Consider the following 23429-nt stretch of genomic DNA (forward strand, 5'->3'; position numbering starts at 1 on the left):
ATGGGATCTTCGATTCCTTAAGGCTTGGAAAACATGTTTGAAAATCTATAAGAAATCCTTATTCAGGTACTGTGATGCCCACAAAGATCAGAATAATGCAAGCAATGGCATTCTTTGTGACACTCTATGGAGGCAAAAGACGAATTTTGGTGAAACAGGATAGGAAGACCCTTGACACTTTTGAACTTTGGTGTGGAGAAGATTCCTGAGAATACATCAGACAGCCAAGAAAACAAACAAATGGATCCTCAGACAAATCTCACTCAAAGCACAAATAACAAAGCTCAAATTATTCTACTTCAGACATATTATGCGAAGATAGAAAAGGCCCTAATGCTGGGAAAGCTGGAAGGACACAGAAGAAGATAACTAGCAGCAAGCTGAATGGACCCAGTGATGAGTATATGCTTAATAGACCAGGTAGGAAGAAAATCTATGTAATTGCTAAGAGCTGAGAAAAACTTAATGGCACATAATCAAATCCCAATGGCAATCTTGGAAAACAAAAACTGCTGAAGAACACTACAAGGAAACAGTCCTTCAGAACCAAATAATGCTTTTTTCACTTCTCGAGTTACTACCCACAACTCAGCCCAAAATTTATGTTGCTAAGTGAATCATCTGTTAAGTGAGTTTGCCCCATTTTACAACTATTCTTTACACAGTTGTTAAGTGAATCATTGCATTTGCTAAGTTAGTAACAAATTTAGTAATAGAATTCTTTATAGATCGCTTACCCATTGACTTTGCTTGTCAGAAGTCTGCAAAAGCTGATCACATGACCTTGGGATACTGCAACCATCATAAATATGAACCAGTTACCAGCCATCTGAATTTTGATCATCTGACCAAATTGTAACGGTCATAACTATGAAAAACAGTCATGTCACTTTTTTCAGAGCCATTGTAACTTTGGTCACTAAATGAACTATTGTAAGTTGAGGACTACTTGTATTAGAAATTATTACTGTTTAGCAATCACTAATTGTATTATCCCTAGTATTGCAATCTTCTCATTTATTGCCTTCATGATACAGCATTTCAGTTGCAGAAATATCTCCTGCTTCAAAATTGTTGCATCCTTCCACTTTAATTTTAATAGTAGAGAGTAGTTTGATTTAATGGTTAAGATACCAGACTAGACAGGAGGCCATGAGTTCAAATTCTGCCTTAGGCATGAAAGCCAGTTAGGTGACTTTGGGCCAGTCATCTCTCTTGTCAGGCGCAAGTAGCCAGCAACAGGAGTTGAGTTCAAAGCACTAGAAGTTTATTACATGGTACCTTTGCATAAGAATCTGATCAGTAAGGCTCCAATCCTATAAATATATATTGGATATGAATAAGGAAGATCCAACTGAATATGTCTCCAGAATAAACTTAGTATTGTACATAGGTTACTTTAAAACGTTGTTTTCATCTATTGGTATTTTGTTGCTTCAATGTCCCTTAATTTTTAATTTCCCCTTTTAAAAGCTACAATTTTTATTTATTTATTTATTATTTTTCACAAAGTGGGAGAAATCTATCTTGCTGCCATTCTTTTCCAGAGCTCCACTCCCATCAGGCTATTCTGGGGAGTTCTTTAGCCTTTTGGAGAACATACTAAGTGAATAGCAAGAGCTATGGGGAGATAAATCATCTCTTTCAGGTTCTATGGAACAAAGATTGCTGGATTTCATTCTATAATTTTGTTTCTGAAACTCCTCCGATACCATTAATGTTTTCTCTTCTGATATTATTTTAGAGAACTAAGATATAAACAAGCAGTAGCATTTATTAGAACAGGTAGACCTTGGTTAACTGCCACAATTGGAACCAGAATCTCAGTCATTGAGCAAAGTGACCGCTTTGTTCAACAACCACAATTTCTGAACTCCCAGTTCTCTCAGGTGGTTAAGCAGATGGAGTCCCAGGTAAGAAGTGTGGGGTGGGAAAAACTCTGGGAGGCCCAGCACGGGCCATGCATGAGTGTCTCTCCATTCAGGAGCTAAAAATCCTCCTTGCTGAAATCTAAGCAGGAGTTTCAGCCCCTGCACAGACACACACACACATACCTCATAAGCATCCAAATCACAATCCTATGATTAAAAGGAAGTGCAATAGTCAGAACTTGGGGAACTTCTAAGTTCCTTTGTTCATTACCTTCATAATTTTAAATGGCTATTATGATTACGAAGAACTTAACAAGCTACCAATCTAAGCATGTGTGTTAATTGTATAATTTATAACAGAATGGGTCATATAAAATAGTAAAATGTTTGAAAAAGAATAAATGTGACAATGTAAAGATAAGGCTTACCTGTCTCAATTTTGCTCCCTCAAAACCAGAAAAATAACAAAGAAATTCTGACTCACTGAAGTGCAAAATACTGCAGTGCCCTCTTGTTAATTATCATCCACCCAGCATAGGTTTTGCCATACAACCCGTTCCTCCCCAATAAATTAAGTGTAACCTTAAGTGCCAAAAGATAATTTAACAGCCATCCTGTTCTACATCAAATGTATTGCAACCTGGTGTATTGCATGTCAAGGATCCATTGCCCATTTAAATATGTATTCTTAACGAACAGTTGTGATTGACTTGCCAATCTGCAACTACTCTAATTTTCTTCCATTTTAGTATATTTATTATCTCTTTGCATATATGAACTTTGGTGTATGTATATATATACATATACATATACATACATATACATACATATATATATATATATATACACACACACACACACACACACACACACACACACACACACACACACACTTATCATTCACAAAGCCAATGAAGATCTTCATACCATGAATTCATACATAATAGGCATTTATAACACATGAATGAATAAAAGACAAATTATCTATGCGTATTCCTTAATAAAGTTTATTGCCTTATAACTATGCTTGGGAAAATACACTCAAGGGTTAATATGCAATTTAGTTTTAACACTTTATAATTTGAACAAAGACTTGTACATAGTTTAGGTAAATAAAAAACCCAGGACATGTGATCTGTTCTGATTTTACATCTATTACAAATGTATAAAAGCACTTCATGCACTACAGTAGATAGCAAGCACGAACAAATTACCTTTGGTTTAAATTGAGAGAATAATACAAGTATTGCACTGTTAAAAGCATCAAACACGGTGCAACCAAACATAAAACATTTCAGTGCCAGCTTACAAAAGACTTATTTAGCTAGTGTAATTTGAAATTTAGAGGTGGAAAATTATATATTCATTGAAACAATTCCTGAACCTATTTGGATATCAATACTGTACCTCAGCATGTTAGCAACATAGTGAAGATTCAATAAATTTAAATTAACTTCTGTTTACAACTCATCAACAAAATGTATTATATACTGAAATTATTAATGCTGGGCATAAACTGACCTGTCAGTTTGCCTATAACAAGATTTGAAAGTTCTAGGTCACAGGTGGCCCTTCAGCACCCTGAGATTACACCACTGAAATTCAGCTGAGAATAGCCAATTTTCAGTAGTGCAATTTTTAAAACTTGTATCCCACCCCAAAGTTAGAATAGGAAAAGAAACAGGAGGCCTCAACAAAGCAAATTATTCATTAAAAAAAAACCAGTCCAAAACAGCCTCAAATCACACAGCCATAATACGGCAGAAAGTTTTTAAACCACTAGGGGAAATAAGAGTGAAAACTGGAGCAATTTACCACTGTGATGCCTCCTGCTCCCATTCTCTCTTAGATCTCCTCCAAAAGGCTTTAAATGGGTTGAAAAATAATGTTGATTCCAGTGACACCTATGAATCATTGGAAAGCATTCTTCTTCCTCCAGCTGGCTGTGGATATGAATTGCAGTCCTCACATTAAACAGGGTTGACACTCCTGCCTTATGTATAAATCAAGCTCCAGATAGCAGCAGTCTTCAGTTGTATTGCAAGCTCCTGATTATCCTTTAATTTATTTGTAGAATTTAGTTCAAGTATTTGTTTCCACAAATACTAACAGTGCTATTAACTATAGTGCTCAACATGATATATTAATAAAGTATTTGTCAAGTTGAGATGTTGCATTAAGCACTGCTGCTAAAAGAAGCCTTCTTTAAGTAAGGAGAAGCTGGAAAACTATCCACAATTCTTATAATCTTAATGTTCAGTTTAAGAAATAACTACCTTAAGCAAACATAGATTACGTTATGTATACTTTTAACCCTAATTTATTCATCCATTAGCTACGTCTAACATGAGGATAGGAGTGACATTCCATCGTTTACTGGCATACCTTAAAACATGTAATTCTGTCTTCTTCTAAACAGACAACAGGTAATATTGGGATTTATGATAGTTATAAAGCCAATAAATCTCGGGACACATCATAATATCACTGGCATATTTGTTCTTTTAACACTTCATTCCTTTGCATTCTCATGCTCAGGAATACAGGCACTATTTTCTAATCCCTTCTACTGTGAAACCTTTATCTCTAATCATTTTCTAGTACCTATTTCAAGTCATATATCATTTTAATACATCAAAGTATCTGATGTGATTAACACTATTACTACATATCTGCCTTTTTTTCTCCAACCAACTTGGTTTTTAAAAAATTGCTAGAAATGTAGACCAAGGCCTAAAGGCTCTTTCAAAATGGAAGCATCTCTCTTAAAATAGGAAGACATTAAAAATAAGTCCACAGAGTAATGGAGTTTCCAGTCTCTGTCCAACTCTCATATAAAACAATATTTTACAACCGTCAACAGAACTGTGAATAATGCTACTTTAGCTAACTGGTTAGGAAGACATTTCTGCAATGTTTAATGGATCAACATAAATATAGTTGCAACTTGATTCTCAGTTGACAATGATTGTCACAGCGAAGTAAATTTTGACATAGTTTTCCACACACAAATAACTAATACTACACAATTTGTTTTTGTCCTAAAGGGTTTTTCTCCCTCAGATCTTTGGCCTCTATTGCAAATCTGCCATCCACACCTCCACAAAAGTGTTAGGTTTCTCAATTGAGTCTAATTATATTGAAACAGCTATAAACATTTCCAAGAGAAAAGAGAAGGGAATACGGAAAAATTAAATATAATCCAAACTATAATGCAAGATCAGCTTTCTTCAAGGGGAAAAATTAAATATAGTTTGTTTCAGTATTTCTGAAGCAGCAAATAAAAGTCTCTTGAGAGCCATCTGGAAATATAATCAAGAGATTCTCATGCACACACAATAAGACATGAGTCAACACAATTCAAGAATACAGCAATGGGGCTTCACAGCAGATTGTAGACTTTGACAATAGTTTTCATATCTGCTAATTTGCTGCATTGGAAAATAAACTTACACCTATAAATTTAAAAAACAGTCCAAAACAGCCTCAAATCACACAGCCATAATACGGCAGAAAGTTTTAAACCACTAGGGGAAATAAGAGTGAAAACTGGAGCAATTTACCACTGTGATGCCTCCTGCTCCCATTCTCTCTTAGATCTCCTCCAAAAGGCTTTAAATGGGTTGAAAAATAATGTTGATTCCAGTGACACCTATGAATCATTGGAAAGCATTCTTCTTCCTCCAGCTGGCTGTGGATATGAATTGCAGTCCTCACATTAAACAGGGTTGACGCTCCTGCCTTATGTATAAATCAAGCTCCAGATAGCAGCAGTCTTCAGTTGTATTGCAAGCTCCTGATTATCCTTTAATTTATTTGTAGAATTTAGTTCAAGTATTTGTTTCCACAAATACTAACAGTGCTATTAACTATAGTGCTCAACATGATATATTAATAAAGTATTTGTCAAGTTGAGATGTTGCATTAAGCACTGCTGCTAAAAGAAGCCTTCTTTAAGTAAGGAGAAGCTGGAAAACTATCCACAATTCTTATAATCTTAATGTTCAGTTTAAGAAATAACTACCTTAAGCAAACATAGATTACGTTATGTATACTTTTAACCCTAATTTATTCATCCATTAGCTACGTCTAACATGAGGATAGGAGTGACATTCCATCGTTTACTGGCATACCTTAAAACATGTAATTCTGTCTTCTTCTAAACAGACAACAGGTAATATTGGGATTTATGATAGTTATAAAGCCAATAAATCTCGGGACACATCATAATATCACTGGCATATTTGTTCTTTTAACACTTCATTCCTTTGCATTCTCATGCTCAGGAATACAGGCACTATTTTCTAATCCCTTCTACTGTGAAACCTTTATCTCTAATCATTTTCTAGTACCTATTTCAAGTCATATATCATTTTAATACATCAAAGTATCTGATGTGATTAACACTATTACTACATATCTGCCTTTTTTTCTCCAACCAACTTGGTTTTTAAAAAATTGCTAGAAATGTAGACCAAGGCCACAAAGGCTCTTTCAAAATGGAAGCATCTCTCTTAAAATAGGAAGACATTAAAAATAAGTCCACAGAGTAATGGAGTTTCCAGTCTCTGTCCAACTCTCATATAAAACAATATTTTACAACCGTCAACAGAACTGTGAATAATGCTACTTTAGCTAACTGGTTAGGAAGACATTTCTGCAATGTTTAATGGATCAACATAAATATAGTTGCAACTTGATTCTCAGTTGACAATGATTGTCACAGCGAAGTAAATTTTGACATAGTTTTCCACACACAAATAACTAATACTACACAATTTGTTTTTGTCCTAAAGGGTTTTTCTCCCTCAGATCTTTGGCCTCTATTGCAAATCTGCCATCCACACCTCCACAAAAGTGTTAGGTTTCTCAATTGAGTCTAATTATATTGAAACAGCTATAAACATTTCCAAGAGAAAAGAGAAGGGAATACGGAAAAATTAAATATAATCCAAACTATAATGCAAGATCAGCTTTCTTCAAGGGGAAAAATTAAATATAGTTTGTTTCAGTATTTCTGAAGCAGCAAATAAAAGTCTCTTGAGAGCCATCTGGAAATATAATCAAGAGATTCTCATGCACACACAATAAGACATGAGTCAACACAATTCAAGAATACAGCAATGGGGCTTCACAGCAGATTGTAGACTTTGACAATAGTTTTCATATCTGCTAATTTGCTGCATTGGAAAATAAACTTACACCTATAAATTTAAAAAAAACAAAAATTATTTGAAAATGAACAAAAATGAAAGGTTGCATGCTCAGTTTTGCTATCTGTAGCTTTTCATTGTGTTTTCAGAAAGTTCAAGCAAAAGTCTTTAAAATAAAGTTGTGCTTCTCTCCCTGTGCCTGAACATTTGTTCTTCAGATGTCTGATCATTTCAATTTATCTTTATGTGAATTGTAAAAAGGATCAGGATGCTTAGAACTTGATTTAATGGCAATGGAAATTTTTACAACTGACATTTTCAAGGTTTGTTGCTTATCAGGATTTTTCTGATTTATAAATTTTGAAATGAACAATTTATTCTATCAAGGCAATTTCACCTAGCAAACTATAATTAACACTCACTGAAATAAATGCACATTGAGAAAAAGCATAATGTAATATGAGCTATGGTCCAAGCCATTCATTTTTGTATTAATTAATTATGAAATACAGTGGATATTTCATTTATAATGCTAGCAATGTCTTAAAACCAAATAACTACCTCTATTGATACTTTTAAATTCACCAAGAAAGGTTTCACATAAGCCCCTCTAAAAGAAACAGGTGACAGACAAATCCCAATGTATATTGTATTTATTTTAATTTTTCCCCAGCAGGAGAATGGCAAAAATATTTATAATGCAAAAAGCAAAAGTGTTATTAAAACAGAATATATACAAATAACAATGGGCTGGATCCATAATTTTTCTAATAACGAAAGCTCTCCTAAATGGAAACTTATATGTGGATTTAAGTTTAAATAGCCTTCTTAAGAGAAGGATAAGTTCAGAACTTTCATTAGAACACCCCCTATAAAGACATCATGCACAATTCAATGGAAGCTAATATGGTAGGAACATGTGACTTATTTGTGCAACTCTTAACAGTTAAATCAAAAATGTACAGAAATATTTGTCCAAAATGATATAATTAAAAGTATTAAAGCAATTTTATAGGTTATCAACCAACATAGAATCAGAAAGTTATAGTCAAAAGAAGCAGACAATACTGGCCATGATAAGCAACAAATCTGAAAGTGTCAACATTAAGGGAAGAAACTGATTTAACAAAACTAAACATGCATATATAAAATGTACATATACAACAAAAATACTAAACTCCTAAAGACTTAAACTGCATAGGTAAAGATAAAACAATTATGTGCAACATTTTTCTCATCTTAAAGCACAAAAGGAAATGACCTTGTTTTAAAGAAGTATTTACCAAATTATGGATTCACCAATCAATAGATGGAAAGAACTTCAAGATTTTGGCTTGCTGATCATGATTGGGGGGACCTGAAATGTATATGCAAATTAAAAATACGTTCATGAATTTTTTTTACCGCTAGTGAACCTCATTTTTTTTCCCGAAAGTGCTCTTTTTACAAAATAAGCTATTGTGTTTCTTGTACAGCTGAGTTTTTTTAAGCACTCACCCTACTAACACATTAAGATAAACAAGAACCAAAACAGATTCTACTAGGCACATCAAAGTTATATATTTTTTATTTCTAAGATTCCATTTATATAACAACTTTGTTAGCAAAGATGGCCTGTGTACTTGGCAAATTTTCAAGGAGTTATTAACCATTGATAAACAGCCTCAGGATTTTATATCCAAAATTCATGCTCACCTTTTCAAGGAAGAGGTTCTGCATGGAATAAGCTGTTAATGTATTAAAATTGGTGCTTCCCTGACTACACAATCTATATCTAGAACATCCCCACTTGGGGACTGGCAAGTACTCTGATAATCAGAAACATACGAGCACACTTGAACATATCGGATGTATTCAAACAATTGTTCTTATCCATGTAGTTCTCGTGTTCACCTATTACAATGGCACAGAACTGCATGGCAGTAAAATAATTCTATACTGTGGCAAGTATGCATAAATGGGACTCAAGAAGGAGTTCTAGACTAGGTGATCAGAAATATAGCATATTGAAGTAAACTCTGAATGATATTTTACTTTCTCCAATTATTAAGGGAAAGAGAGGAACAGAATATATCCGTGACTTTTTCAGGTTAAACTTTCTCCTTGCAATTTGTTAAATGGACAGGCACAGACTTGGGACTTAATCAACTGATTCCACCTACATTTCAAGCTCTATGGAAATAGACCTCTGCAAGAACATGACAGTGGTTTTGCATACTTCTAAGCATTCTCAGCTCATTCCTAAAGAGCTTGTACAGGAGCAACTCCCCTGAATATTGCCCTGGGCTGTCCATTCCTAAACCTATGAAGTTGTACATATATATCTGTTGCAAATCAACAGAAACATGCAAGTGATTCAAGGACTTTATCTCAAGGACTTTTGACAGCTTTGTAAGCCACAACATTTCATATCCCATTTGGCTTCTCTAATCAAAGAGAAACAGATAGTTAATTAGTTCAACTTTTCTTCAAAGGTTGGGGGAAATAACCAACCAACAACTTAATAGTAAAAGCAAACTGAGCTTAAGCAAAGATTCTACAAGAACTGTACCTAAGCTCTAGAAGATTTTACAAAAAAGGAATAAATTGTCATTAAACTGTGTTTGGTTAATCTTGCTCCTTTGTTGCCTTCTCAAGATAGTATACATTTACCAAATGTCGATTCAGATGCTTACTGTATTCACCCTTTTTTTTAAATGACCGGTCACAAAATATACACACATAGTTCTCCTTTGTAGGCTTAGCCTCTGCTACTTCTTGGGATGATTTCTGACCTGTTTTTTCTTGGGCCGTCCGAGCACCATTTAATCCAGAATCGTCACTTCCTTCTGATATGTTGTCACTTATATCGCTGCCATCATGACTATGGATACCTTCATCCTCTTCCACATCCTGATTTTCATTCACTATTGTGCCACTTGGTGATGATGAAGCCAAATCTGCTCCAGGATTGTGTTCAGGTTTTTCTGGATTTTGGCGAGGTTGAGCTCCTGCTGGGTCTTCAGCCTGTAATTGTTTTGTAGAACAATCATCTTGAAGTTCTTTACTCATTATCTCTTTGTCACATGTTTGCACTGACCGTATTTCTTGCACTAAATCTGGATCAGTCACACTTTCTATCTCACAGGTTTGTGTCATCTGAATATCTTGGCATAAGTCTGGTAAAATGTCCTTTGCTTCTTTTTCCATGGTGGCATTTGAATCCACAGAGCTGGTCCCAGGCATAACTGCCAGTCCTGTTTCAGTGTTATTCTCTGAAACATCTTTTGCAATCTCCTCTTGCTCTGTAAATATTTCTTGGTTTTTCATCTCCGCTGGGATATCTGTGTCTACCTGCTGTTCATGTAGCTCTTGATGTATGTTATTTTCAGGTGCAAATTGATTCTCTTCATCAATGGGAAGCACAGGTTCCTGCTCACTGGAAGAAGTATCAGATGTCTTCCTTTGTTTTTCATGAATAAGAAAACATTCTTTATTAACAGAAGCTTCATCTGCAATCTTTTTGCTATCAGAACTGTTATTGTTCTTAGCAGTTTTATTCTTCAAATATTTCTTTTTTTTGTTTTTCTTAAGACAAGAATTTGACTTTTTGGTCACCTCCGATTTGCTTTCATCCTGACTCTTAGATGATAGTTTTTCAGTTTTCTTTTTCTTTCTCACTATTACATCAATATCTGTTGATAAATCTTTTGTCAATGAAATAGAGCTATTCTCTGCTTTTCTTTTTGCCTTCTTAGTTTTATTAGTTTTTTCAATTTTTACATTTTCTTCCTTTCTTTCACTAACTATTTTGCGGCTTCTTGTTGTGATCTGGCCTACACTCGCATTACTAGTTGGTTTCTTATCTTTTGACAAACTCTCTTTCTTCTCTTCCTTTACAACTCTCTCATTTTTCTTTTCAGTCAACTCTTTCTTTGTTTGTTCCTGTTCTGGTTTACTCTCAGTGTTAATGTTCTCAGAAGTGCTAACCTCATTCTTTTTAGTTCTTAATCTTACTTTTGAGACATCCATTGTGATATCACAGCAATCCGGGTGCCTGGATTTGATGTGATACTGCAAGTTACATTTCTTGGATGCAGCATATTCACAAACTGGGCAAAGGAACTGACGAGGGCTGACATGGAGTTCAACATGCTTCTTGAAATTGCTTCTGTCAGCTGTTTTGTAATCACAGTGGGGACAAGCCAATGGTTTGGGCCCATCATGAACCTGCCTTGCATGTCGAGTCACTTCATGCTGGTTTGATGCCACATAGCTGCACTGTTCACATTTGAATGGCTTCTCACCTAAAGCAAGGAAGAATCAATTACTAACCATTACATTGCAAATCACAAATTATGTACAGCTACAGATTTATACAGTTCATCATGCTATTGAACTTCTTGCATTTAAGAATAATTTGATTTTCCACTTAACGTGTTCACAAAAAGCAACAAAATACAAGAAAGAAAACAACCATGCAAGAAATCATTAGACATTCCATCTATGTTGTATACATACCAGAAGATCACTCTACAGTATTATTAGCATTTGGAATCCAAACCAAACTGGTCCATTGAAAGCAATGTAGAAAAATGGAAATTATAGATGAATAATTATCTTACACAATTATTGTACATACCCCAAAAGAAAATATACTCTCATGAAGGAATAACAGTTCCCCCAACCCACCCCTGGCAGCATGATATTGTAATATTTAGACTGTAAATCCAACCATTTGAAAATCAGTGTATCTTACTTTAATATTCTGAGCAAAAATGATAAATAAACTGCTGCAATTTAACTTTCATATTGTTTCAAAATGTTTGCAAAATTATGTAGCTGAGCAAACTGAACAGGGTAAATGGTTTGTGGGTTTGTGTTTTTTGTATTTATCCAAATGCAGTTTCCTTCAAGCGTGCTTATATCATTCTTCTGGTGCTATCCTCCCAAATAGACAATAACACTCACATTTGAATAAAGCAAATTGAAGGAACAATAAGGAATGTTTACAATAAACTGCTACAAGTAGAAGTCCATTCAGATAGTCTTCAACCTACAACCACAACTGGACTCTAGAAGTGAAGTGGTCATAAAATGAGATGTCACGTGCCATCATTAAACGAGAATCACTGGTTGTTTAGAGAGAGCCCCAGATAAACGGGTGGGGGGAGGAATCCAGAGATTAGGGGAAACCCAGGGAGGCCCAAGACAGACCATATGCAACTCTGGGAGGGTGTTTACTGTGAGTACAAGGAGGCCAGGGAAAGAAGCCACAGCCACCCCTGGAAGCCTCAGTCACCCCAGCCTGGCCTAGCAGTGTGGTGTAAAGGCACTACATCCTGGGAAGTGCCAAATGCCCAGGAAGTGTCCACAGTGGAGTGCAAAACAGCCAGTATTCAGGATGCACTAAACACCCAGGAAACATCCAATGCCCAGGAAGCTCCAACAGGGCAGAGCAAAGCCCCTCCCATCCCCAAGAAGATCTTTGCTGCCCTGTATTACACCATGCCAACTGATCTTCACTGTCTTCTTTGTCCTGTTGCTGACAAGGCGTGTCCAGCCTGGCCGTTTGCTGCTGGCCGTGGTAGGCCTTCTTCCAAGGCCACTTGCACTATTCTCTAAACTGCATGCAGCCTTGCCAGCTCATGTATGGCTTTCTCGCAAGGCTTTGGAAGGGTTCAAAACCTCACACTGCTACACATGATTTGGAGAAGGCCACACATGGCCTCTAGAAGGCCCGGTGCAGTCAGCAGCTGCCTCACAAAGGCCAGCCTGGGTGTGCTTGGTCAGCAGTTGAAGCAAGAAAATGGTAACAGTTAGCTGGGCAAGAGGAGCCACAGAATGTAGGGGGCTAAAAGAGCATAGATGGGGGAAGTTGAAGCACTTACATAAGTATGGGCAGGCTACCAAGTGCCCGAATTTTCATCACATGGCTGTAGAAGTGCTACAATGGCCCTAACTTTGAGCATAGATTTCAACTATCAATACTGTTGTATGTTTAGCTGAGTGACACAGACAACCCAAAAGAAAACACATACAAGTACAAATGCAACATCAAAGTTCAAAAAACATTAGGCAATAAGAGTTTAAAAGTATTTCTCACAGGTTTCAAATTGGTTTCCTTCCTGATCCCTAAAGCTAGTGCTTGACTAAGCAAGCTCTACTCAGGGCTTCACTGATCCAGACTCATGAGCATTCTTTGCATTTAATCTTTAGAAGATATGCACAAAGACAATGAGGAAGCAGGGTTGCAATATTACCTAGTGAGTTGTGGATTACACTGAATTTAGGGAGCTTGATAGTGAGAGGTAGCAGACTTCACCAACTTCTTCCACAGTGCCAAATTGGAAAAAGGGGCTTAAAGCCTTACTGCACTGCTACTACACATATCACTGATAGCATGCTATATACACCATTCACTCAATTCTGGAACAGCACAGCTAAGAGATGATGATTACAACATCTCTATATCCCCATAATGGATTGTGTTCCTACTCAAAAAAGCAAATTGCAGCTTCTAAAGAGCCAGTAACACCAAAAACAAAGGCTATGTGGGTCAGCAAAGAATCTAAGGGCCGGGCTACAGAAGCTGCTGCTGCTGCATCAGCAACTGTTACTTTTATACTATGTCTATAATAGTTTTTTTTCCCCTCAGAAGACCTTTTCAATAAGGCATTATATTACAGTGTAATCAATTCATATATAATAGGATATATAATACTGCAATGTGTAATTTTAGATCGGGTCAGCAACATGGTATACCCTCAAATGTCAGACCTTCCCACAATCCACATGATAACCACAGCTTCCCAAAACCCGAACTGAATTAAAACAGAATTATTTTCAAAAATCACTAAAAATTCACAAGCTTTGGCAAGCCTTTGAGACTTTTAAGTTTTGGAAGGACCAGAGACCTGACAAGTTGCTAGCCCTTATTTTAACCAATTAAAATAAAACAAAATGGGCATTTTGAACAAACATATTTTTAAAAATAAAAACAGCATAAAAATTTCCCAAAAAAACAGTTTGAAAATACAGGAAAGCATCTTCAAGAAGAGGAATACTCAGAAACAGATGCAGGCACAAAATATGTCTATCACCCTCCCATTTTAAAAAGCACTTTATGTGTTCTGATGCATAAATTATATAAAACTGAATAGATCCCAAAATAGTGAATATAATTTTCTATAAGATTTGAGAAAATAAGAATAATGCAGAATGAATTTTATATCTAACCAAGAATTATCTTCTTAAGAAGGCTTAAAGTCTGAACATCAACAAACATATGTAATACTTAACAGAAATTAGCACCACAAAATAACAGACTGCTTTTTGCTTTTGCTTTTTTTTTTGGCTCATGTAGCCCTGCATTGCTAGCTTTCAGCACTTAACAGCTTAATATGGAAAACTCTGGTGAAATGCTGCCTGCAACCTTGCATGTAACTATAATACCATCTTAACTCTCTTGAACTGCCTTTTTACCAACCTGAATGAGTACGCATATGTCTCGTTAAGTGAGTCTTCTGAGAACTTGAATAAGGACACATAGAACATCGATAGGGACGCTCGCCTGTGAAAACAGAGCATTAAGTCAAGTATAAAATCTGCTGTCATAGAAAATTATGTACGTGCTCATAATTATTTTCCCAGAGTCCAACATAGCTGGCAAATACTGCAAACATAAATGATCCTATCACAAGCTGCCATATTTCACCTAAAAAGTCATTCTCTTGCTTTGTAAATGCAGCTGTTTCTCAGGAATACAAAATAAATATTTTTTGCAACAGGAAAACTCAGCTAAGCATGTGTGCTTCAGCGTTGTTAGAAAATGCTCTCCCCAGAAGCTTCCAACTGCCCTTCCTCCCACCTACACATTACAGTTTTCACAACCATCACATGACTAACTAGCAATCATCACCCCTCCTTTCCTAACTTTAGAATGACAAGAGACATGAAAATCACTGCACAATTGGTAGATTGCTCTATCCTGCTGCTTTAAAACTGGGAAAACAGGGATTGTTCTAGGATCATAAGTTTCTATATCAAACAAAACTCTTACTTCCCAATAAAACAAGGAGACTTTCCCAGTTTCTTATTTCTTCTAAACTTCTTCTATTGCAAGTGAGAAGAATACCAGAGGACTTGATAGAAACTGGGAGTGGATGGCTCATAAGATTTGAGTTATAGAGTGACTCATAAGAAATAATATTTTCATGACTTTGTATACTGAACATATCCTATTTACCTCAAATTGTAAAGCAACCGTGTTTTTCTTCAATAAACAAATACAATCATAAAACCAGTGAAGAATGAAAAGTAAAGCTTTATATCAATTGGGTTAAAGATGATAGGATATATCTGAGTTACAATTAAAGGTAAAATCAAGCTAAATGTATAAATTAATTTATATCATTGTGTGTGTGTGTGTGTGTAGGTCTTTGGTTATTCGGGTTTTCTCCCGCGTAAAATTGGAAGTGTCTTGGCGACGATTCGATGAAGTCTCATTCATCATCTTCAGGCTGGTGTTAACAGCTTCGTGCTTCTAGGAGCAATGTGTGATCGCAGCTGTTTCTTCCTTTTAACTGCTAGTGGGGGTTTGAACAGATTGGTTGGGAGCTTGGCTGTGTTCTGATTGGGTGGAGGTGTGTTCTTATTGGTTGGGGGGTTGGCTGTGCTCTGATTTGATGATGGGGTTGGCTGTGCTCTGATTGGATGGGGGTGTGTTCTGTTTGAGTGGAGGCTTGGTTGTGGTCAGGTTAGTCTGAATTGCTCCTAGAAACATTGCTCCTAGGAAAGAAGCACAAAGCTGATAACACCAGCCTGAAGATGACGAATGAGACTTCGTCGAAACGTAGCCAAGACACTTCCAATTTTACGCGGGAGAAAACCCGAATAACCAAAGACCTACATACAAATACTCGCGAAACCTCAGAAAACATATATATATTTGTTTTCGTAGGTTTTCATGGGTCTAGGTATGTAGCTCTTGGCATATTCGGGTTTATACACACAGAGAGGGAGAGAGGGAGACAGAGAGATATTATATCAAAGGTAGGAGGTGAAGAATATGCTTGGGACTAAATGTGACTAGTTTTGACATGAAATAAAAGAATAAGCAAATTGAGATATCTAGAAAACATTTTAAACTTGCATTTTTATTTAAAATGACTTTGCTTGTCAGAAGGTCCCGAAAGGATCAGATGACCCCGGGACACTGCAACTGTCATAAATATCTGCCAGTTCCAAGCACATGAATTTTGATCACCTGAACATGAGGATGCTGCAACTGTCTTAAGTGTGAAAAATGGTCATAAATCACTTTTTTCATTGCTGTTGTAATTTCAAATAGTCACTAAATCAAGGACTACCTGTACTTAAAAATTTATTCTGAAACTGCATCATAACGCTAATTATATAGCTTGTCTATTTCAAGCATACTTTGCCTTATAATCTCATCTGAGTTTATACATAATCAAGAAGAGTTTCATAGCAACAATATTATTCAATATTTCCTTAAAATGAGATTCAAAGTTAGCGAATAAAAGCTATTGTTTACTAAGTTAGCGAAGTGAACAAAATTCAAAATTTATAGAGAAAAAAACACTATTTTTTATTTTTCTGGTACCAATACCAAGGTAAAGTGATTTCTGAATGTATTTTTAAAATCACAACTACTAACTATAGGATTTCTCCAATTTATAAATTTGCTTGCTATCTTTTAAGATTCTGAACATGACTAATGGCAGCTTGTTGATTATATTTACAGGTTTTTCATGCCCGATTATATATTTATTTAAGTTTCTGGGCAACAATTACAGGTAGTCCTCAACTTACGACCACAATTGAGCCCAAAATTTCTGTTACTAAGTAAGACAGTTGTTAAGTGAATTTTGCCCCATTTTATGAATTTTCTTGCCACAGTTAAGTGAATCGCTGCAGTTGTTAAATTAGCTACATGACTGTTAAGTGAATCTGGCTTCTCCATTGACTTTGCTTGTCAGAAGGCCGCAAAAGTGGATCACGTGACCCCAAGACACTATTGTCATAAATACGAGTCAGTTGCCAAGTATCTGAATTTTGATCACATGACCTGGGGATGCTGCAATGGTCATAAGTGTGAAAAATTGTCATAAGTCACTTTTTTCAGGGTTGTTGTAACTTCGAACAGTCAGTAAACGAAGTGTTGTAAGTCGAGAAATACCTGTATTATATCACAGTTGTAAAACCACAATGTTCTATTCATTTGTTGCAATAGGACAAAAGAGCCAGAATGAAAAAAGACAATGAGATATCTAGATGGTCTCAACCGCTCTTTGAATGTTGCCTGTTATGTAATGTTGGGCTTTTCACTTTGTATTATCCTCATAAGGTCTCTATATCTTAGGATAGGGTTAAACATGGTACATGGATGAACTAGGAGTATGAAAACTGCCCGAAGTAATACTAATCACCATATCTTGTAGCAGCAAATTGCACTATTTCACTGTGTGCCATGTAGAAATGTTTTCTTTCATTTGTTAATTCTCCATTACTCAAGTTCATTGGTGATCTTGAATTCCCAATTGAGAGCAAGGAAACTGACTAAATTTTAAGTTTTTAAAGTTAAATTTTAATTTTTAAAAAATCATCTTAATATGTATAAATAAATATGCAAGGTCAACAAATACTGATTTTTAACTAAATGCCAAACGTTTTTCTCTTTTGAAATGTTTTAAATGTTAGTATCTAAGCTATTAGTATTAGTGGAATAAAGAATGAACTATTTCAAAGCAATTTATCTTAACAAATCTAAACCTAAATCTAAACCAATTATAATTTGCTGGATCAATTCAAAGTTTAATTCAATATGTCCATCATTCTTTTTCCATACTTCTGGAAGTTTATAATATTGGCATCCATGGGGGTAGGCCAAAATGTCAAGATGACAGTAAGAGCAATACAACCAAAGATTCACCTATTTGTACACGGATGTGAAAACACATATACAAAAAGGAGCAAGGTTTCAATCACACTGCCATGACTACTACTTTGATTTTTCAGAACATCCCATTTAGTTAACAGCTATTGCAAATGTTTTTCTTAAGCTGGTCCAAATCCTAAATATCTCCTAATTTAGAAATCATAATAACATTTTACATGAAGAATTACTGCAAAGTAGAGTATGAACAATAAATATTATATAAATTGACTGCTCTGGAATAGTTATGCTACATTAAACTGAAAGGCTGTTTCAGTCCTGAAATGTATTATAGAGCTTTCAGTAGGAACACAGTATGCCTGGTAGGTGCACAATTTTATTTTCCCTACATTAGATATTGAAATCGCTTCCATTCATGATAGGAGATATCCCTTTTTCCATCTTTACCTTCAAATCTGCTCCAGAGGGTTCTATCTATAAAGCAGATCTGAAGTGCTGTTAGTTTGATGGAATGAATATTGCAAATATAATCTATTCTTTGGCTTTATTATTTTTTATTCATTAACCACAGCATATCAGCAAGGATCAGCATATGATATTCATAACTGACTGCACATTTCAAATAATGAAATGTTAAACCTTTACATTAAAATTTACCTTATAATGCACAAGCACAAATAAGCAAATTTGACACAAGCTCATTACAATTCATTAACAGACTTCAAAAAATAAGGCACAACACATACCTGTATGAGTTCGAATATGCTGCACGTAATTATTCTTCCGATCTGAAAAGTAGGAGCACTGTGAGCATGTATATACTTTTCGTGGGAAATGGTTTCTTAGATGCTTTTTCCAATGATATTCACTGACTGTTGTATATGTACAGATAGTGCATTTGTAGACTCTTTCATTTTCTCCTGCTTTGTTGTGGTGCTTCAAGTGAGCCAGATAGTGATCATATCTGTTAGTATTATAGCCACAGCGATCACATCTTATAGGCCCCTTAGAAAAATCAACCTCCTCTGTAGTGCTAGAGTCAGTTTCTTTAACCTGGCCATGCTTCTCAGCTTTTTCTTCTACAATGAATCTCTTGGCACTGTGTACCCGAATATGATGGACAAACTCTTTCTCAGACTCCGCCTCATACTGGCATGGCTTGCAACGAAATGGTTTGTTCTTCAAACCCTTACATTTGTCATCTGTGCTCTCCTGAGCATCTGGTGCTTCCAATGAAAAGACTTTTTCTTGATTACAAGAGTGAGGAACAGTAGACTCTGATAGTCCAGTTGCTTCCGCATTATGAACCTCAGGAGTAATAAGGTCTATATCCATATCTTCTATTCCTTCAGAGTCATTCTCTGTTCTTTGTGAATCGTCTATTCCTTCTCCATCACTGTCTGAAAAATTGGTGTTACCCACCGTTGTAAGTTCAGCCATTTGCCTCTCTTCACCAACCATATAATCACAACAGTTGCCATTAACTTCTCCTGTCAGAGCCACATTTGCCAGCATAATAAGTTGAGGTGCTGCCAGTTCAGCTTTGGAAAGTTCAGAAAAGTCATACATGTCGTTTGACAGTGCCATGCTAAGGTTACTATTGCTAGAAAATAGGCTGCTGCCACCAGATTGCCCCAACACTCGCATTGCCATAACAACAATTCTGTTAAAAAAAAGAAATCTGAGTAAATTTCATTTTTATGGAGAAGTTGAATTCTACTAAGCAAAAAATAATTCCAGCAATATAGTAAGGACAATTTAATAAAGATTTCAATGTTATTGGCAATATATCTAACTAAATTTATCTTAAAATCAAGCTAATTAATCCATACAGTATTGAAATAATCTTTTTCAGAAAATTAATTAAATAGGATCACACAAAGTTGGTCATTCCTTTTATTTTGTAAGATACACAGTAAATCGTTAACTCCGTAAAGCAGACCCAATTTGCAGCACCAAATAAACTGCTTTAATCGCAATTGAACAAGCCAGAAGCAAGACCTATTTAAACTAGCAAAGTAAATATATTGTTTGATTAATCTTATGTCAAGTTTTCAGTTACTATTTCCTTACACTTTGCAATTTGGCTAGAACTTATTACAAAACTTATTACAATTCATAAAGACTTGGGAACTAAAAACAAAACATGCATGCCATTTCCAATACAATACTAAACCAAGTCACAATTGGTAAATTAACAAACCATACTTTTGAGATGAGATTTGGAAGTAAACTATAGTATACTCACTGACTTCTTTTGCACATAACAAAAAAACACAATATGGCGGTCAATGACATCTAAATCAAATTAGGACTATTTCCATTAAATACTATTTCCATTAAATACAATAAAAACTTTAGGACACCTGAGTTAGATCCATGTATGTTCCTGCACAAATGTATCTACATTTCAAAGATATATGAATACTTCAAACTTCAATTACACAAAACTTCTATAGGGAGAGAATGAATAAATAATCCAAAAACATGGTTAATAAAGGTCACAGAGAAGAGCCAAATAAAGAAGATGTTCAAGAGAATGTCCATCTGTTAACTGTGATTCTTCACTTATCTTGAATCATGCCTGTTCATAAGTTAACTTCTATCAGGCAAAGTTAACTGCTCTGTATTTTACTCACTGTAGTTAATAACCTAATACAATTATCAGTTCATATGGACAAATTTGAGAAAATCTGTATTAAGATGTAAAAATGTATTTATTATGCACTATATATTGTGGCTGAAATTAGATTTCAAGCAATATAATTCGAAATAAGGGGTTATGTAACTTTTTAAAACACTGACTGGTTTAACATATGTTAAACCAGAATTTTTAACTATAGTTGTTGCACAAACCATAATGGCCTTGTCTGTATATCATGCTAGGCTAAGCTAAAGCAAAAACAAAACCTCATAGCCACTTACTATGTTTGCACAGCATTTTATGGAATTAATCTAATTTTCTGCGGTTGGACAACTCACTGAACCATTAACGAACAACTCAGGCAGAGTTCGCACAAAATACTAGATTAAAATGTGTCACATTAGTTTTTTGTGCACTATGTTACACGAACATAGCCATTACGAAATGACTGAAAATTAATGTTTCCAGACTACATTATTATACTCTTACTACAGTAGGTAGGAATCCACGTTAATAAGAATATTTGATAATCATATTCAATCAATTTATTTTCAAAAATTTAAACCAGTATGTACTTGGTAAGATTCTAATTAAATACATAAACTCTTGTTACTCTACTCCTAAACCTGCTGGGTGGGCTATTCAGTCTTGAAATTAAACTAACAGCATGGGGTGATTTTAATTTACATGTGCCTGCTTGCTCTGGTCTAAACATAAAAAGATCAGTAATTCTCAGATCTACATCTGAAATTGCTTCTTAGCAGAGGAAGCAAAACTATATTTCTATTTGAAAGTTTTCAAAAGCCAGAAAGAATCTTTTAATTAAAGCATCAACCTTTGGGCCTTCAGTCCGATTCTATATAGAACTGATTTTGAAGCCCCACCAAGTGTGTTTCCCCCCCTGTAAATATATAAACGAATCACAAGATTAGGACAGATAAACGTCCAAAAGTTTGCACTTTAAAAAGCCCCTCACTAAATGAATGTATATTGCCAGCCCAGCCAACCATCGGCAGCGGCGGCTGTTGCATTCCAGAAATAGGCATTCGGCCATTTTCTCAAATACCAAGTAGGAGCACAAAGCACAGTTCTCTTTGCAAAACTCTTGCCTGCACCATAGATTCAAAGTCGGCCAACTCAAGGCCTCCACGGCTCGCGATAGATGCATCATCTACCACTTTTCCTTTCCTCCTTTTTTTCCCTTAAACCCTCCTCCTAAAGTTCCAGCTCCTCCATAACTTTCTAGTGGGCTCCCAGAAAAGTCACCGAAGACGAAGAAGATTCGCCCAAGTTTCTCTCTCTCTCTCGCCCTCCCCCAAGGCGGCAGCGAAAGCGGGTGGGGACTTTTTTCCTTCCCTTCCCTCCTGAAGCAGCTCCCGATCTAAGAAAATGGGGGAATTGGCGACAGGAGCTCCTGCCTTGTTGCTTCCCCACCCCAAAAACAATTCCCCGGAACCATCCACTCCACTCCACCCCTAACCCTGAACCAAGAATCTTCCTCGACTCTTCGCCCCCGGGCCCCTCCAACACCCCCCCCCAGGTCACATACGAGGTGGAGGGCGTGGGTCGAGGAGATCAAGGGGGATCCCCCGCTCCGGAAGGCGAGAAAGGAGCGGGAGCATGGATCTGTATTGGTGGGAAAGCGTGGCGGGGGGGGGGAGAAGACGATCGAGGCCCACTCGCACCTCCGAGGGGCCGCGGCGGCGGCGACAGTGCCAAAACGCCTCTCGGCTTCTCCATCCGTGCAGGACGCAGAGCCCAAGGTCACCTCCCCCCACCCTCAGCTTACCGCTCACGGCGAAGGGGCCCGAAAGCGGGGACGGCGAGAAATCGCTGTCCAGCTCCAAGCAGGGCGGCTGCTGCTGCTGCTGCTGCTGCGGCCTCCTCGGCAACTCTCAGCACGGGAGACGACAGCGCGGAGGCGGCTCCTCCCCGCCAAACTTCCTTCCCTTCTTCCTGCAGCAAGGAAATAACGGCCCGTGGTGAGAGAGGGGGGGGAGCCGGGGTGGCGAGCCTCCCCGGCAAGAGGGAGACCTTTCCTCTGGGGCTCCTCCAGGGGCTTCCTTCCTGAGAGGCCCCGTAGCTCGCCAGCCCTCCCCGCCTGCTCGGCTCGGCTTTCCCCACCCGCTCACTCCACCCCCTCCGCCGCCGTCCCATGCGCAGCAGCAGCGGCACTAACAGCCTCCTCCAGATCAGCCCTGGACAGCGCCACAAGCTCGCTCCCGCGTCCCTCTACCGCCAGCGCAACAGCCCCCCCGCCCCGCCCGCCTCCCCGACTTCCCACCTCCGGCCCGGGGGTTCCTCACCTCCCGCTTCTTAGCGCCCGCCTGGGAAGCCCCTCGGGCGGCCGGAGGGAGTCAAGGGCAGACGGGGAGCCTCATCCGCTGGGCGGCGGGGAGGGCGATGGCGAAGGCAGGCGAACGGCGCCGCGCATTCCAGCGCTCACCACGCGCATGCAACGGCAGCCGCCGCGAGAGCGGGCCCCGCCCATCCTAACCCGATCCAATTACTGCCCTGCCCTGACCCGCCCCTCCCCCTCACGCCAGGTCAGGGTTTTGGCCTGCGCGGTTCGTGATCCTCGAAAACCTGCCTTTGGTCACACGCAGCCATGTTGAGTGGTCCTTTCTTGCCTGGGTTTTTGTTTTTGTTTTGCTGTCCTGGTTGGCAGCAGAAGAGGAGTATCCTAAAGAGAGAGGGGGGAAAAGGTGGGGTGGGGAGAGTGGAGACGTAGCTTGCTATAAAGCAAAGATGTGCCATCTTAAATTAGGTAAACTAAGTTGTTGGCTTGCTCCTGTAGACTTTCTATGAATTATTACCTTTAAAAAGGTGGTGCATAACACAGATTGCGTGACTACGCTGAA

At 37.4% G+C, this 23429-nt stretch overlaps 1 protein-coding gene across 3 annotated transcripts; it reads right to left on the reverse strand.

Annotated features, from left to right (window-relative positions):
• Positions 1-5394: 5394 nt before the first annotated feature.
• On the reverse strand, positions 5395-23031 carry REST (RE1 silencing transcription factor). 3 transcript variants are annotated; one of them, XM_058169858.1, is made up of 5 exons: positions 22875-23031; positions 22358-22524; positions 18671-19587; positions 14493-14576; positions 5395-11310 (listed from the first exon to the last, which is right to left on the reverse strand). In XM_058169858.1, exons 3-5 carry the CDS (start codon positions 19575-19577, stop codon positions 9632-9634), a joined length of 2670 nt encoding a protein of 889 aa, XP_058025841.1. In that variant the 5' UTR covers positions 19578-19587; positions 22358-22524; positions 22875-23031; the 3' UTR covers positions 5395-9631. The 3 variants fall into 3 exon arrangements, with proteins under 3 accessions (XP_058025841.1, XP_058025842.1, XP_058025840.1); XM_058169859.1 differs by lacking the exon at positions 22358-22524; XM_058169857.1 differs by lacking the exon at positions 22875-23031 and having other exon boundaries at positions 22358-22683.
• Between the last annotated feature and the right edge of the window lie 398 nt (positions 23032-23429).

The sequence above is a fragment of the Ahaetulla prasina genome, chromosome 2 (assembly GCF_028640845.1).
Source record: "Ahaetulla prasina isolate Xishuangbanna chromosome 2, ASM2864084v1, whole genome shotgun sequence".
NCBI classification, from domain to species: Eukaryota; Metazoa; Chordata; class Lepidosauria; order Squamata; family Colubridae; genus Ahaetulla; species Ahaetulla prasina.